This window comes from Anomalospiza imberbis, chromosome 4 (genome assembly GCF_031753505.1).
Source record: "Anomalospiza imberbis isolate Cuckoo-Finch-1a 21T00152 chromosome 4, ASM3175350v1, whole genome shotgun sequence".
Lineage (NCBI taxonomy): Eukaryota > Metazoa > Chordata > Aves > Passeriformes > Viduidae > Anomalospiza > Anomalospiza imberbis.
In genome coordinates this window covers 59,396,539-59,415,499 of record NC_089684.1, presented here as the reverse complement: position 1 = coordinate 59,415,499, position 18,961 = coordinate 59,396,539, and the positions used below count along the sequence as shown (strand labels likewise).

The window sequence follows — 18,961 nt, the reverse complement described above, 5'->3', positions numbered from 1 at the left end:
AGTTATTGCCAGTTAAAAACACAACTGAAAAACGTATACTAAGTGCAATAAGACATGGGACCACTACATCCTCAAAAATGAGAGGACAAGCCAAAAAACAGCTAGAGAAATATTTTGCAGCCATTCAAAAGATTCAGACTGGTTCTACACAAAGATTTTTTAAAAAGATAAATAAGTAAATAAATAAGTAAATTAATAAGTAAATACTACATTCCCAATTTGCAAGTAATGTGTTTTCTCTACAAAGCAAAGGCTTGTAAAGGTTTCAGATAACATAAAAAATAGCCCTCATGAACAGGTCACTTAATAGCCTCAGGAAAACTGTCAGTAACAACATGACTTAGTCCATATATGTAGGAAATTGAATGGAGATCAAATGCAGGCCACTGAAGATGACAAATACAAAGGATTATAATTCTACCCTCAAAGCCTCTTCAAACTCTCAATAGAATTATTAGTCTGGAAATGTGCAACTGTTATGACTAGGTCAGTGCACAAAGAATCCTGAAATACCAGGGATTGTTTGCATCCCACGATATATTAAACAAAACCCAGATCCCTTTCTCTTTTCAAAGGGTTTTGTTCAAACAAATACATACATATATACATATATAGATCTTTAATGCTATTCTTCACATAGCATTTTGTCAATTTGCAGAACTTGTAAAAGCTGAAATCTGTTCAAAGAGCAGCAGTGTTTAAGAGTGAGATGTAATTATGGGAACATTGAGCTCAGATTTTAAGGATCATGGGAGTAGAATAAGCAAAAATTGCTGTTGTTTCAACCTAGTTTGTGCACATTCCCATAGTTTAGATACACACCTATAAAACTATCTAATAATGGCATATATTGTATATTAAATTACATGCAGAACTGAAAAATACATGACACGCCAACTACAAGTAATAAAAAATGTGGTTGCACAGTACTAATTAAACTTCTATAAAAGCACCTCTAAATCTTCCCAAGATTATTAAATCTGACAGTTTATCAGACAGTTTCTGGAAGTGACACATTGAGCCTTTCTCCCAAGCAGGGCTGGAGCTTCCTGTCTCTTATACATTCACAGCAATGGTTCAGTGAAAAGACCAAACTACCTAGAAAACAGCAATTTAGGAGTGGCATAATAGGAACAAGCATTCTTACAATTTCTGTCAAATTTATTAAATTGATTTTGCTACAGGACATTAACTTGTCTTAGATTATCATTGGCAAAAATTTCTGAAATAACTTGAGAGGGAAATAGTTTTACTCAGTAGTTTCTAAGCCTGTACATTTTTGCAAATCCTCCCCCAGGTAAAATATGGGATTAAAATAAAATACAGCATTTCTTAGAGTACACTGCATTTTGGTATTCATAGGTTGCTGGCCCTAATATCTTCAAAACTATACTGAAAGCTGAATCAGCTCATGAGGAATGCTCAGGGGCACTTGAAATCTCCTTATTTCCCACTCTTGGCTGTGAATCCTACATAATTATTGGGCATTTAAGTTTTAAACAGGTTTACTGTTTTGAAAAATGTCCACTTCAAATTATAAAATCAATGTTACACTACCAGGCATACTGCAGCCAAATGGCTTGCAAACATCATCAAACATCATCAGGCATTTTTGAGATTATGGTCAGAGTTTGATCTGAGTACTCTAGAAAAGCACATAGAAGCAGAACTTTTTGTGCTGTGACAGCAGGAAAGTAAGGAAACTTTTCACCTTGCATTTGCAAATTGGATGCATGGTGAATCGTATCCTTGGAGTTTTGGTTAAACAGTAGCAAATAGGAAACAGGAAGGTGGCCATGGAGCAGAAAAGCCACGTAAAAAATACTATGACCATAAAAGTTAGCTTTACTTACAGTACAACCTTTAGTTATTAAAAAAAAAAAAGTAGCATTAATGACAGACTTGTACACAGGATCAGTAAAGAAAAAATCAAGATGGAATCCAAATATATACATCAGATACTCAATTTCTGAATGGAGATGTAAATACCAAAATAACAAAGCAAGACAACCCAAATGCAAGGTCTTGTACAGCTAATAGATAATAACTGCTAATATTAATAAATGCTAATAGATCTTTTTCTGAATGGAGCATTCTGATGGCCAGAATAAAACTGTTTCTGAAAAAGTTAATAATAAAGGTAAGTAAATTATGGGATATGGAATATGAACCACTGAAGAATATTATTTCATGGTAAAGAAACTCCTCCTTCAGCATACTGAACAACCATTGTGTTATTCAGAATTTAAATGAGACAAGGTGAAAAGAAGAAGTTAATTTTGTTGAAATGAAAAGATAGTGATGAAAGTGAAACACTCATTGGAGATAAAAACACAGATTTACCAAGTTAGGCTCCTTGGCTTTACTGGAAGGAAATATTAGAGAGTTTCCTGATTTGAGAAACATAATACAATGTTTAAAGAGCATACTTCAAAATAATCAGAAAAGGTTGTGGAAAGAAGTCTCAATTCAAGGAAGCTTGACACCAGTGTGTGAGGACATTCTTTTATTCATCTAATAATATTGTAACTGAGGCTTCTGTAAGATCTTGGCTATGTAATTATGTTTTTGAAAGATGGGAACATTTCTGTATGTAGGAGAATAAGGAACAGACTAGTTTGTTTAAAAATAAGTAGCAGATAAAGTGTCAAAAACCTGTGAAAAGCTTCCAAAGTTTAATTAGAACCAGCAATAACTCTTTTCACAAGACATCTGGCTTAATTAATCTAAGGAAGTCTGAATTCTGGTATAGAGTAGCATTGAAACCAGTGGAATTATTAATGAACGTGACCCTCCAAGTTCAAGAAAAATATTTACTGAGATTTTGCATAGAGTATGATGTAGACTTAAACAGTCAGACATCATGAAATACTGATATACACTGATGATACTTTATATAGGTAACCAAAGCTGTATGTTTGCTAGATTCACAGGTCAGTTTGTGTTTCCTGTGTGTGTTAATTCACTCCTATGTCTTGACAAGTTTATAAATCAGTAAAAACTTAATCACAGAATACCAGGTTTATCCCTCAAGGATCATCTCCTGGAAAAAGCAGAAGAGACAAGATGTCCCAGCACCATTTCCAGCTGAATCCTAAAAGTGTCTGTTGGGGAATCCATCACTTTCCTGGGAAGATTATTCCAATGGCTCTGTGTCCTTATTGTAAAAAATTTCCCTCTTTTTTAATTCTAAATGGCATCTCCCCAGGAATACCTTATACCTGTTATCCCTTCCCTTTTCCATGTGACTCCTTGTAAAAAAGGAAGTCTCCATTTTCCTTGCAGCCACCCTTTTAAATACTGGAACGGGGTGGCAATGTCTCCCCAAGCCTTCTTTCTACAAGGTTGGACACACCCTTAACTCTGGATTTTCCATTATATAGATACATAGTACAACAAACAGTGAGTAACAAGGCAATGAGGTGAAAAAGGATTTACATCTTTCTTATTTTGAATAACTGGGCAATAAATTTAAACTAAATTAATGTCAGCCACTACATTTCTGAATGAAGATGACAGCTCTAAAAAAAATGGACATGGGCTTCTTAAAATAACAGCACATTGCTAATTACAGGCAAGTTTATGAAGAAAAAAGTTTAAAACGGCCCTTATTAGAAAAGCTGAGTTTGATATTCAAAAAGAACAACAAAAAACTAGGCAGAGTATCCAAAAGCAACAGCAGTCAATTTTAATTTTCAAAAGTCAGGTTTTTCTTAGAAGACTTATTCCCACTTCCAAAGTCAAAACCCCAAATACCTACCACAGACAAGAATAGAAGGATTTTATGTGTGTGCTTATATATCCATTTCATCTTCTGAGCTTAGTTAAGATATACTGTGAGTCAACTTCTGCACTGTTTATGTTTTATCAATTAGGTGTCACTCTCTGACTCTGTTACTGGAGGTCTCTGTTTAATACTGTGACTCAAACAGCCAACAGAGTGCAGAAGGGATTGGAAAATGTCAGTGCAACTTAACAAACTATATACAGAAAACTGCTGCATTTTTATTAAGTCTTGAGTTTGATGTGCAGTATACAACACAAATTATTTCAGGCCTCAAGCTCATTATTCAGAAAATACAGACAAAAATATTGACTATATGAAGGACAAAATTTCTTAGAATTAGCAAAAGTTCACAGTGACAGTAGAATGCAGTTCATAATCATAATCTGAACATTTTTTGGAATTTAATTTTACAGTCAAATTGCTGGACTGTTCCCATCTTTCACCATTGCAAAAGTATTTTTAGCTATCTCCCATGCTTGTGGGTCTCAGTATAAGATGAGGCTTAGTTTAATTTATTTTAGTTTAACATTTCCATTTGTTTTACATTCCCTGTTTGTTCACAGCAAAAAATTCAGTAACTTTTAGGCAGGTAAGCTTTAAAAGACAATTAAGGTAAACAGAAGGGTGGATCATAGACTAGAATGAGTAAAGGCAGTGATTAAACCAGAAGCAGGTAGCTCAGTTTGCCATGAATATCATGTATATTTAGCCTTTATGCAAATGAAGTCAAATTATTTCAATACTTTAGCTTTTAATATAGAGTAGTAATTTAAAGCATATTAAGCTAGATGAAATAGAAAATTTTATGAGTGATAAAAAGCAAGAATAACAAATGCATCTCTTTATTCTAAGGATCTGTAACACGTGCAGTTCTTACAAGGATGGAAATTATGATTTAATTTGATGAAATTATTAAACTTTTTATCAAGTTTGATATCACATGATTTGCATTTGATTACTTACATGCTTAAATTTCAGGAAGGTGCTTATCTGATTACCAAGTGAATTCAAAGTACTAATGCAACTGCTTTATTGCAGTGGCAAGAAGGTTGTGTCTAAGGCTTGCATAAACTGACATAATTGCTTGAAATGGTCCATTTTTCCCCCTAATACTGTAACAATTCAAAAGATGTCTTACATGATAAAACTGACTGATCCTCCAAGCGCCTTGTAGACTATCAATAACTTTCACCTTCAGCTGGCTAGCTAATATAAACATGTATCACATACACATCTGCTTCGTTTTGGAGCCAAACTTAGTTCACATCACCTGGATGTTTGATAATTTGTTTGTGAGGAGTTCGTTCTTTCTATAATCAGTAATTTTAATATGTTACAGGTCACACTTGATAATAAACAAGAAAAACAGCAAGCTATTTTTGCTGTCCAGATAAGTAGTAATAAAATGCAAATACAGCAACATGTCTAAATGGAAGACAGTTTAACTGGAAACAGTTAACAGTTAACAGTTTAGCATGGAAAACCTGTGGCTGGAATAATTTTCTGAAAATGTCTTATACTCTGCTTCAGTTACAGAGAAAATTTACACTATGATTTTAAGTTGTAGGAATTATTCATCAGATATCTAAATTAATCAACATAGATGTTATTAAGCAACATAGATTATATAACTGCAGTCTTGCTCAACATGTGATTTCATGGATAATGAACATACATTTATTACTATATATAATATATTATATTGCTTCAAAACCTGAAAATATATTTATCAAATTAATGGCAAATATACCACAAAATTATTCATTTGCTTTTAAATATGTAATTTTATGAACATGCTGCCATTGATTATGCTAGGTCTCAGACTGCATATATGATCAGATTGCAGAGAAGATGGTTTATCTCTGTTAGTGTGATAGGTGCTAAGCAGAAACTTTAAAAAAAATTAAAAATCAAACACCCAAAGTTATTGTCATAAATCTTTTCAATATTACCTTTCTTCTACCATAGCCCCAGATTAATATGGTCATTTCAGTTTCTTTAGATATTTACAGCAAATAAGAAGCCACAGAAATGAGGAGCAAGATGATTGCCATTTGATACTCCAGCATATTTTCTAGAAATACAATCTATTGAAAATACTAAAGCAGAACAGTACTGCAGGACAGAGAATACATTAGCATTGAACCAAGGGATGGCTTTAAGGTGAGAAGTATAAGGATTTCAGAACACAATAATGTAAGCTTTTTTTCAGTCCTATATCAATGTCTGCAGACGTTTTTAATACATCTGAAAGAAAAGACATTGAATGCAGTATTAAAGTACTCCTGCACAGTGATCTACATCTTCGACAACATTCTTTTGACATGTATTCACAGCAACAGCCAAGTGCCTAATTTCAGGATTTGCAGTGAGCTTTCTAAGTGATACCTATATACAATTTGGTCATTTGTAATAACTGAAATCCATGCACCTTTAAGAAAAGGAAAGCGAGAAACCAAGGTAAGTGAAAATAGGCTTAAAAGACAACTGACCTTTTTCCACTTCATTCAGATTAGCAGCTTGCAGTGACAAAGACAGAAGAGACAAGAGACTTTTTACATTGTAATACAACAGCATAGCACATTCAGCTAATGCACAACTATAGCAGCAGAGAGGTTGATATAGCAAACGAAGCAAGCTTCAAAGTCTCACCTCCAGCAGAACAAAACAAACAGAAAGATAAGAAGTACATGCCACCAGTGGTGTAAGAGGGGTTTTACTTCTGGATCAGTTGGTTCTGTGATCTAATGACTGATGACAATGAGCAAGAGAAATGATTATCTGTAATCTATAGAATGTACATAAAATGACCTGAAGTTTACTAGACTGGGGTTAAAATAAAGGAGATGGTAATGTTAAGAGAATAGCAAGATTAAAGAGTGCAGGACATAGTGAGGTATTTTAAATGTTTTATTTCTCCAGGTTCCATCAGAAACCCTGAATGTCTGTTGATTCCATTTGCTTACTGTTGTGGCACAGTTACAGTCTGTGATCTTAAGAAAGCTAGTGCAAATACCATTCTTTGTCTTTCCACTTGTAACTGTGGTTGCTGTAAAACTTAACTGAGGCAGAGCAAAACAGATTCCTGGTTCTTATGCAACAACACAATAAGCTTTCTAATTGCTTGTTTTTAAGTCAACACCATATAGTTGAGAAGTGTTGATTTTCAAGGGATTGTTAGAAAAGACAAAAGGAGATTGTTAGGTTTTACACTGCAACATTCTTTGCAGTTCATTTTGGATTCTAACAAACTCTCCACATAAAAATAAGACTTTATAGAAGAATGATTTACATTTCATACCAGCATGTTTCAGGTGATTTCTTCCTTATACTGTGCTGCTGAAATGTAAAGCATATTTGCAGGGAATCATTCACCCAGGAAAATATTCTAGGCTGGTGCAATTCCATGTTGAGTATATATATGTTGTGACATGTTGAACAAGGACAATTGAGAGTATTTTCAACCTAATGAAAAGAGTTCAGGACAAGCCTGCAGTAATATTTTCCTAGTATATACACTGTGTCACTTATGGCTCAGGGACTTTCTGAGCTAGAGATCAATACCTCTGAATTTAAAAGTCTTTGTACATTCTGAATACAAATATATAGCCTGTTTTCCTGATTGTTAAATCAGGAAATGAATTCATTTAGTGAAAAATCCTTTCATAAAAAGCAAACATTAGAAATATGCATATCTGATTTTAACCTGTTAGAACAAATATCAAAATCCAAATGTTTACAAAGTTCCCCAAGGAAATGACTCTATACATACTTGACAGGGATTCTGTTATTTATCTTTCAGCTCAGGTCATAGGCCAGAGAAAAAGAAAAGTTCTACAAATTATTTGATACCTCATACACACTTGAGGCAACTGTACAATTACTTTATGTTCTGAACATTACCCTTTTGATATCCTGATGTGCCCAGACTGCTTTCAGTCTAATTCTCAATACCGAAGGTTATTTATTATGCAAGACTGTGGATGACAGATATGAGAACCCCTTGGCTAGCTCAATGTTTTACATTTTCACCTTAAAAGTAATTTCAAAAATCACTACAGATCTCACACATTGTGTTCTATTCTTAGATGCTTTGTATGGTAGACAGTATATTATAGAATTCTGTACTTTACTCTGTGTAATGGAAAACCTAAATTTTTGCAACAACTACTATAAAATGAGTAGAGGCTCTAGTGATGCATTTAAAAAAAAAAGTGTTGAAAAAGTCTGATGAGTAAATTCTCAACAGTTTTTAACTGGAGGCTTAAACTTACTGATTAGAAATAATTGTTTTGATTTCTTTTAGAGCTGGTGAGAAGACTCATCTACAAGTGTTTTACTGACTTCAGTAGATATGGCAGGCCTTGTATCTGTAAAACTCATTGTATGATTATGGTAAAATTATGCACAGATATGAAAAAAAATGCATCTCTTTGACTAAAGAAGCACAACTGCAATACAAACATAAAAAATTTTATCAATGTTTATTCTCTCCTTTATCCTCTATCCATAGATGTATATAAAGAAATGCTTCAATTTGTATTTCAACTGTAAATTTCAAATTTACATTTCATTTACAATACTCCAAAAATGCAACAAGCACACTTAATTAAAGTTTTAGGCTAGGGCATACAGACAATTCTTTGTATCCACTTTATGAATATTTAATAAAAAGCAGTCCTTCCCATGGCATACTGTGAATCCAACAACCAGATGCTAATAGTTAAAGGCACCTAAAGTAAGGTTGAAAATGTAGAAATGAGCAACACAGGTAAAAACACCTGCAAAGCTGCAGAGGAGGAATTCACTTGCAAGTGAACTATTTACTATGTAATAGGTATATGAAACCTCTTAGCATGAAGCCACTGAAGAGCAATGCTGGACTGACGTGACCTTGCTTTGCATTCTTCCAGCCTACACAAGAGAATACCTGATCCCATTCTTAAAGGAGACAGCAATTGGTCCCAGGGGAGCTGAACTTGACTCATGTATACCTGAAATATTAATTGTAGAACTGCTTTTTCTACTTACTGAGGCTTTTACCTATTATTCCTTTCCAAGGCTTGAATTGTCAGTTGCACTTAGGTATTAAGGTACTGGTACTTGGCAAAACAGTATTTTCTCTTACAAGAAGATTATGTCTGTCCTTCCACATATGGATCATCCACATATTGTTTAATGGATTTTTGGCTTTTGTATTGCTTTAGATACTGTAGCTTATCCTGCATAGGGGAATTTCTACCAAAAATTTAGCCAGAATAAATGCTGGATGAATACCTCTATGAGATAATGAAGCTGTATTTCTTATACTTGTGTTTTAACATCTTCATTCGTTGTGCATTCCCAATATTTAAATACTGACTTTAAATTTGAATACCCTGAAATACGAGAGCAACAGTCTGTAGAACTAGTGATGGAAACATTTTAGATGAGAAAGGAGTTAGCTGGGTTTTCAATAAATAAAATTAATTCATGCATTTACCCCTCCTTACAGTTTCCCAGAGCTCAACTTTGATTGATTAAAGTAAATATATAGGATGATTGAGTAGAATTAATTCCCAAATTATGGTGGATCTTACATTTATTTTTATGCATTTCAAATCATAATGAATTCAAACACTATGTTCTTCTAGTGGTCAACTATCTGATAGAAAATAGATCTGTCTAATTAGAAGTGCCATAAAAAATATCAATGCAAACAACAGATCCTACTTCCTCCGTGCTGCTGTTCCAACTATCCTCCATTTCCACAGAGACCGTGACAGCAAGCAAGAGATCCTCTGGCACAAAGAGAAGGATGTGCTTTGGCTTGGCTGTCAACTGACAGAAACAAAAGACACTTGTCTTTTTATTCTGTGCAGGAAGCATCACACTCGGTATTAATATTTCTAGAGAAGTACAGGACAGCATCCAGGGGTGCCAAATACAGTTCCCCAACAGCACAGACAAATTCTTTATAGTAAAATGAGGATTAAGGAGAAAAGCAGAATATTTTTCAGATTTCTACAGCTACAGAGGTCCTCCAGTCCTCCACTGGGGTGTCTAGGCAAACAGTAAGGAGGGGCACATTTTGAATAACATTTTAAATACAAAAATGCTGTAATTTCAAAACTAAAAAAAAAAAAAAATAATAAGTGGACATTAAATCTAGTTTTGACGACAAACCATACAGGAGAAAAAAAAATGGAGGGACACCTGGTATTAAGTCAGTTGCAGAGTAACTACTAATACACCTGCAAAGTGGAAAATATTACTATTCTGCTAGGAATTCTTGAATTACCTGTGCTTTCTCTTATACTCCTACCTGTATATTCAGGTGGACAAAGGCAAGTATAGTTATTAATTCCATCCACACAAGTAGAATTGTTTTCACAGTCATTGTCTTCACAGTCATCAACATTTACTTCACAGTTTTCACCTTCAAATCCATCTGCACAAGTGCACCTGCAATACAGAAAACCAAATAACCACATGGACAGTTTAGGTGAGGAGTCCAGACAAGTATTTCTGTAATTAACAGAATTACATTGGAATTATAATATTCCACAACAGAACATGGTTGATATAATGTAAAAAGCCCTTTTATCAAACAATCTCAAAGTAGTTTTTGTGTTTTAAATTACAGAAAAATGCTTCTGAAGTCATATCTTAGTCTTTAGTTTAAGGACCCTGCTAAATTAAATCATGGAGCATTCCTTTTAAAAAGCATTCTTCATTTACACTGTGAGATTATATTTCTTACGGAAAGTGATTGTTTTGTTTTTTTAAAGTTAAATACATGGAAAATATTGTGGAATCAGTGATTAGTATGTAATAGTAGTTTTCCACAATCATTTAGTTAAATGCACCAATCTAAAACTCTCTTTAATGTACATGCCTTCATATAAAAAACCAAAGCCTGCATAAATTCTACAAAGCAGTAATTTATTTTTTTGCTTTTAATCATGTTTCTGCAAAACAAATACATCAAAACAGATAGTAAATGTAAAATATATTTTCATGTAATTTGCACTACCTATAATTTCTGAAGCGTTCACTATGAGATTGCTTTGATTTTCAAAATATGTAGTGATCAAACAAATAAATGAAAAAGATCAAATTCTAAGGCATGACGATGTCAATTTAAATTCTTGAGGCATAGTATTAAGATGTATACACTTAATTTTTAATAGAAGACTATTTAATCCTTGGGCAGAATTTGGATTAAAAGTAAGAATAATGTCATAACGAATTGCAGGATAATGAATTGTATCTTTGTGAAGTGTCATTTCTAACAAGCTTGAGGTGTAGATTATTAAATGACTAATAATCTCACATAAGAACGATAAAGAACTTTATTTCATAATTCATGAAGTACATCTGGAGTAATTGTACTGTGTGATTAAATAACTCAAGATTAAAAATGCTCACAGCATGTTTATCTGCTGGCATAGTGAGTTGCAAATGAATCATTAATTTTCTGTTTCACTGGGATTTACATTTTATCATTTACATGCTGTCTGTTGAAGTAATACACACAACAACAGATGAATGATGAGATTTTTTCAGCAGGGATCTAGCTAGCTATTAATTAACATAATGGAGTCAATACTATGCTGTCTTGACCTCATATGCCTCAACAAATCACAGTAATTTGTTACTGTTTTTAACAGATTCAAAGCTCTAGAAGCTTTCCAAGGATGGCAACATGTTCTGAAAACATCCAAAGTGCTAAAATCTGCCTTTGTGGTGCTCTTACCAGCAAACCTGAAGATTAACATCAACATTACCATAAAAATCTCAGTAGTTTTTCATCCTATTATTACAATTAAAAAACCTACCAGAAACCATCTTTTTCTCCTTCTTTCAGATGACAAGTTCCACCATGGTGGCACGGGTTACTAATGCAAGCATGAATGGGAATATCACAGTCTTGGCCCTACAATTATACAAGGGAACAACAGTTATAATGTAAGAAGAAAATACAGACACTAGTGGAAGGGAGACAAAAAATACTTAAAGGTTTTTAAGGATAAGCTTACATTTCAGTAAATTTTTTTCCTCTTCATGCAATACCTACCTTGAAACCATATGGGCATGTACATCTGTAGAAGTCAACTGGATCATTATTGCAGGTTCCATCATTTTTACATGGATTTGATAAACAGGGATTACACTTTGCAAGAATATTAACATCCACGGGCCCTTAAAAATACATATTGGTCAGTCAGAAACAAGCAACTATTATTTACATTGGACAGATCTATCTGACGTGTTGCTTTAAATTATAAAATGTATATTTTTGACTTTATGATGTTTCTATATTAATGAAATACTGAATTGTCCTTCATTCTTTTGATGTGACCAGATAAAAATGGGATTGGATTTTTGATTTAAGTATCACTTTTTAGTTTTTGTTAAAGGCTGACACCATATGATTCCCATATCTCTAGCCTGTGAAAGCTGTAAAGTTTTGATCCATTATAATTACCTTTCCTTTGTATTAACAAAATGAAGAATACAATTTCAGCTTTTGTTTTAATATGTAGTAGGAATTGCCAGAGAGAAAGTGGGCTGTCATAGTTTTCAATCCTTCCCATGATGGCGTTACTGAGAATACTTTAAATGCATTTTTGCTGTAACATATTTTTTATCTGCAGGATCACATAGATGGCAAAATGAAATGGTAAAATTACCTGCAAATTCTTTGAACATCTGCAAACTGTAATGTAAATTGCATTGCCCAGGCTATCTCATCATAAAAAGCTCTATACTGTGTCTTTCTTCCTTATGGGTCAGCCATAGCTCTGTGCAATACTGTTAGTTGAGCCCACAAATCATGTAGACTGTACCTCAAACCTATGAGCAAGTGAAGAATGCAATCCATGCTTGCAGTCTAGCTTCTTCTATTAATGATTATAATGAAAGAAATCAGAAATGGAAATTGACAAAACCCTAAATTTCAGAACCCAGACTTGAGCTTTGACTTGGACAAGTCTTATCTCTGTTATACAGTTATTTTTTAGGTTTTTATTTTTACTGTAGTTCCCCGGTTTTACAGCCATTTTTGGTGAATTTTCAAGTTAGGAACCTTTTTTTTTTTTGTCAAACAACTGAAGAAATCACCGGTTACCTGTTAAAAGTTTGAAAACACCTGTGTATGAATAATGATTAATTTTCATAATTTAGTGAAGTTTGATTCCTGTAAGAGAAAATGGGTGACTTTGTCAAATGCCTATTAAGAGAATGAAGATACATTCTATATCACCAGCTCTATGGCCTGAGGACAATGCCTTCAGTTTGATTTCAGATTTCCCCTACTAAAAGAAAGCTCCAGTTATCCACAGATGAACTGCACCTTTGAAGAAACAAACAGTGATTTCTTCTAAATGGAAAAAAAAAAAAAAAAACAACTCCTGGTGCCTACTAGAGCAAATGCCTGATTGCTCTGTAACAGGTTTTACAGAAAATGAGCCAAACTGCAGAGTTTTCAAACCTAAAAAGGGCTTTGCTTAGATATAGGGCTTTATTCTATTTTTAAACTTAGATTGCATAACTTTCTTGTTTTTCTCTGCAAATTAATCTCACATTAATTGTAAAGGCGCTGGCCTGGAAGGAAGCCATGTGATTGTAAGGATTCAGCAGGGAGTGTTAGACAAAGAGTGGGTGACCTTTTAATTTTTTTTTTTCAATCTGCAGTTGCTGGTATCCTTCTGTGTCACATCTTGCAAATAGAACACGGTAATATGTGATAATGTGCTTATTGCCAAAGCCATAATCTTTATGGCTATTAATTTTTTTTCCTATTCATTACATTATTTTGAAAGAGAAATCTATACCTGGCCAAAGTATCTGTTAGATCAGCACACAGGAGAGGCAGAAAAGTTGAAACAAACATCATAGAATCAACATCTAGAAAGTCCTGACTGTACTCTAGACTACTGCTGATTATTGAGTATATTAAGAGGTTCTATACATAAAAATTTGTAATACTGTGCTGTAGCCTGGGAGTCAATCCTTCCTTCTATTTATCTGAATATTATATCTTTTTTTCAACTTTTCATGCAATAAAATGCTAATTAATTGGCACAAATTAAAAAACATTCAGTAATTAAGCTTTTGTTCCCAAATGGATTAGCACTCTAAATTTCACTTCCAAAACAGAGACAGAAAATGGGATCCCAAGTCTCAACAAGAGGGTAAGCAACATTATCAGATTTTGTACTTTATTTATTTCAAATGAATATATATGCAGTGCCCAATATTAATTAATATTTTGGTTTATCATTCTTCAGTTGTAAGATAAAAAAATGTAAAGGTAGTTTTGGAACCTATTTTCATTTTCACTATACTGTTCTTTTATTCTTCCTCCTTGCATGTGTTAAAAGATTTGTATATGAAAAAGAATTTGGTTTATAACCTTTTGGTTAGTTTAGTTTTTCAAATTGTAAACATCTGTGTTTTTGAGTAAACCCTGAGAAAAAATATTCTTTTGTAAACAGAGAAAAACTAACAGTACTTTATAGACATAGATATATACATGTAGCTGAGATGTTTTAAGAAAAACCATGACACAAACGATCTCAAACCAGCTTCTAAAGAAATCTGTTGCAGGAAAAACTTTGAGGTCTGACATTTTTTGACACCTCTCTTGCATATGGCCTCTAAAGCAGTATTTACACTGCTAATGAAATCACCAATTTTAGTACAATGCAATGGAAGTAATAATTTCAGTTAGATAACTCAGATTTTAAACCCAGACTTTTGAATTAAAAAAACTGCTCATACAGTATACTAATGATGTATCATGAACAATCATCTGTCAATTCATCACAGGGGAAAACGAACAGTACGCATGCGTGTCTTAGGAAAGAAGTCTGCTCAAGGTACACAAAAGGAAGGTCAGAAGGTCTGTTCTTAAGCAGATCACCCATTCCAGATCTACTTACAGCCTTACCTGGTATCAGAAAACCACAAGGCCCTGGAATCTCTAGAAGCAGGGCAAGGATGATAAAGAGGTAAAAGTAAAACACTGGGAAGCTGTTAGAAGCTACATTTAAAAAAGGAAAGAAAAAACCCTCCCACATAGGTAGAAAAATAACTGGAAGACAAAAATATTAATGGCCAATTCCTGCAGTAAAAGAATTCATAAAATTAGAGTAAGGTAAAGTGATTTTGTCAAGCTTTACGACTGAGATGAGACCTCATTGTAAAATGCCATTTTCACTGGGAACTATTCATTATGTAGGTAAAATTCAAGCACCCAATTCATTATCAGTTGAATGCATGGATAGTGGTAAGAGGGAATTACACATTACTCTTCTCCTATAAATGCATATACAGTAGGAGACCATCAACAGATATTCTGAAAACAGCCCTTTTATTCATAGACAAAAATTTTGGTTATAATAGGAACATAGCATCTTCCTAATTTCTATTATTCAGCAGTTCCCTTTTAAGCAAAAGATAAAATTACTTATCTTTGATCAACAGACTCAAAATGCCTTACAGAGCCATCATGTCATTGAAAAGCTGCTGATTTGCAATCTGTAATTATGAGCATCTTCATAGGACAGTGGCAGTGGCAGGAAAATTACTTTCTTTCAAAAGTATCCATAACACCAGATCTCCATTCTTGGAAGTGAAACAAATACACAGCTCTTACCCTGCACAATAATATAAAGGATCTTCTCTGATGGGCAAGAGGGAGTAAGATATAATTTCTGGATTGTCTGACAGAAACATAACAATGATTGTAGACAAATGTGATACAGTTTGTAAAACTGACAAAGCTGGAAAATAACTAAACAGGTTCCTCAAATCCATGCAAATATTCTTCCACTTGTATCCCTACAACAGCATATCTGCAATACTGTTTAGTTGATACTGGTAAAGAAAATTATCAGACTGGCCAGCAAATGCCCTATCTAAAATGAGGCTAAGAGACTTTGCAACGGATGTGTGTCATATGCAATGAACTGGCATGATCTCAGAGATGTACTGCTTCAAGAAGGATTCAGAGGGAAAAAATTTCACTGGCATCACAAGTAACAAGATGGCTTTCAGTGGTATTTATATACAAAAAAAACCCCTTTTTGAGAGGAAGTCTAAAGAGAAAAGACTGAATAGATTAAACATGCATTCAAGAATAATTTTGGATAAGACAAACTCTGACAAAGTTCCACTGCTTTGCTTTTTAAAGAACAAAATGACAAAGGAATAAAGTTCACCTTTGAAGATACATTAAAAGATGAGTAAGCCAAAACAGCTTCAAGATTACCTAGACACTGGGAATAAGTTACTTCTACAAGACTAAAGATCATATTCATCTGATGCCTCAGAAATCACAATGAATTTAGTAATGGCTTACAAATATAAGAACACATATTTTTTTTTAAATTGGAGTTTCAATGTTTTTAAATGCAGACCATGAAAAATAAAGCTACAGTAGAAGCCTTCTGTGTTTTCAAAACATTTAAGATGGGATAATTCAGTGGAAGAGAAAGATTTAACAGTAAACAAGCCAAGTCCTTGCTTGATGTAAGTAAAAGGGTACTTTTCTAAAAAGTAATAGTACAATTCAGAAAAAGAACCTAGGAATTAACAGACAATAATATAAGTTTCAAAATAAATGCCAGCAACACTGGTACCAACATGGAGTGAAATGCCCTGAGACACTTCCTGTTTAGCAACATTTTAGATCAAGACCTCTGTAGTGGTTATCACATTCCTTTATCTACCTTTATCTCGTTTTGTTTTTGGTCTGGTTTGATTTGTGCTTTCTTCTGAAATATCAGAGACATGTTATACATTTAATAGCAGACTGCAAGGATTACTGATGTAGTTACAGTTTTTATGGTGAACAGCTTGCAGGAAAAAATGCTGAGGGAAGTGTAGATGTTTAAACTCTATTCATGACTGAGGCAGTAGAAGGTACCTGTGTACATCCTGTACTTTGATGTACTATGCACATCATGAGGAATACTGTACTACAAGCCCAAAGACTTTTTTCTCTACTAATTTTAAAAGAGATAGGAATTAAAATCTTTAAAATAAATACATTTCCTGAATGGAAACAATGGCTATATCCTTAAGCATGAGTAATAACAATGACAAGGCTGAGTCATTAAGATGCTATAATAAATGTGTTTTGAGTACAAAAGACTCTTAATTCACAGCTCAGTTATTTGTAAAAATTAAACATTGACACTTTGAAGAGAAAAAAAAAAACAACAGTACCTTGGCAAGTAAATTTCTTAGAAGGAGTTGTGAGAAGAAGTTTATCTGCCATTTCTCCAGGACCAGCACAACGTGCAATACCAGGTTCTTTGTATTCTGATTTTACCCAGTCAGATAACCACTGCATATTACAATCACAATAAAGAGGATTTGCGCCAATGGCCCTATGGAAAAAAGACAAATAAAAAAGGGAGTCAAGTTTTAAATGGCTGCTTTTTAAAAAAGCTAGAAAACGAGTGGCAAAAACCATTCAAAACAGAAACCTGCTCTCCCATGACAAAAATGCCTGTTACAGCACTAAGAGTTTGGATTTGGGTTCTAGATCAAGAAGTGATAGTTTTAGTAGAAACATAGTCCAGAAATGTAGATATTCTTAACAGCACTATGTGGGAACTTTGGTGAGCTAATAGCAACTAGCTCTGTTTCACTGTTGGTTTGTAACGGTGAAGATCAGCTGCATCAGCAGAATGAAACTGATACTGGGCAATTTAACAAGATAACAAGAATAAAGTATTTCTTCTGGAGCAGTCAAGAAAATTCCACAGAATTCTGCCCTGATATTTTTCCTTTTCAGTTTATGGCTCTCAGGCAAGTACAAACCATCTGTTGCTAAGCTGCCAAATTGGATTTAATTATTTCCTTTTTGGAGCTGTCTCACTGAACTCACAAATACGTGCAGAATTCTGTAAGAGTTTTCTGCTGCACAAGTAAATAAATAAATTATCCTAGCTTTATGGTAGTTACATAAGAATTGCTTCATTATGAAAGCAAATCCATTTCTTTAAATGATGACCCTTGTGATTTTTTTTTATTAAAAAAAATTGCTAGAGATTTTCAGAATTAATTTCTGTAACAGATTTTTAAGTGTTTATTTTTTCTGCTAGGAACTGGAAGTACTCTTAAAACTCTGAAAATAATGAGACGTTGTGTAATTAATTTGGAGGATTGAAGCCTTGTGCTATTCTGTAAAGATGTACTCATGTTCCTTTCAAGAAATACAGTAATCATGGAATTTTTAACAGATAATCTCAACATGTGCAAGCACTATCAGATGGCTGTATTAGAACATCCTCCTTCTCCAGAAGTTTCAACACTTTCCACAGGAAAGTATCAATGGGTCTTCAAGAGATACAAGAAAGTCTTTGGCAAGCAAAGGCAGTAGGAACTACCAGAGCTGAAACACTTTTCTGCCCCACTGAGCTCTCTTATATTAACTTTTTAATATATTCAAGCTGTACTCAAGAAAATATACATATTGGTTCAGTCAGGCTTAAGTCAGAGCAGTAAAAAAAGGAACTTCCCATGCAAGCAGAAACACCTAGAATTTGTCCATTCTGTATTTGCAAAAGTGGATGTCAGCCTGAACTAACACAATTGTTCTGCTAAAATCAAAACATTAACAAGGATAACTGGTATCCATTAAGAAAAAACCCAGTCAAATCTATCTAAGTTTTACTGATATTTCATGCAGATAAATTGGTTAAATAGTAGCATTTGAATGAATTATCAATGACTGAAATCTTAATCAGTATGAAATTTCTGAGAGTTAAATGTAAATGTCCAGTACTGAATGAGAAACAGATAATTAAGTTTTTAACAACTTCTGCTATTCAGAAACTTAAGCCTCCAGATATATCTAAAAACACTAGTCAACATACTCCTCAAAGTCTTACTAATCCATAAACACCACAAGGTTAGCAGAAGGTAGCTTGTTCTAATGCAGGTTCCCAATGAAAATTAAAAACTGGAAAACTATTGCCTCATATTATGTTTTGAAATCAGATTTGATGTGTTTAGTGTCAATTTAACAAGACACTGACAGAATCATAGAATAATTTTCATCTATTCTCACCTCCTACACAAAGCAGGACTACCTTTGGCAGTCAGGGTTGCTCAGGGCTGTTTCCAACTGAGCTCTGAAAATCTCCAGGTATGGAGATTCTCCTGCTTCTTTGG

General features: G+C 33.7%; 1 protein-coding gene across 10 annotated transcripts in view; it reads right to left on the bottom strand.

Annotated features, from left to right (window-relative positions):
- The window catches only part of SLIT2 (slit guidance ligand 2), a 260,339-nt gene that overhangs the window by 22,621 nt on the left and 218,757 nt on the right, over positions 1-18,961 (bottom strand). For 7 of the 10 annotated variants that reach the window (XM_068188773.1, XM_068188767.1, XM_068188775.1 and 4 more), the window contains 5 exons: positions 17,006-17,169; positions 11,847-11,971; positions 11,608-11,705; positions 10,092-10,231; positions 6,280-6,306 (listed from right to left, as the gene is read on the bottom strand). In XM_068188773.1, the coding sequence (XP_068044874.1) occupies positions 6,280-6,306; positions 10,092-10,231; positions 11,608-11,705; positions 11,847-11,971; positions 17,006-17,169 (554 nt within the window). The remainder of the gene's footprint in view (positions 1-6,279; positions 6,307-10,091; positions 10,232-11,607; positions 11,706-11,846; positions 11,972-17,005; positions 17,170-18,961) is intronic. The other 3 variants (XM_068188770.1, XM_068188772.1, XM_068188774.1) reach the window with 1 other exon arrangement.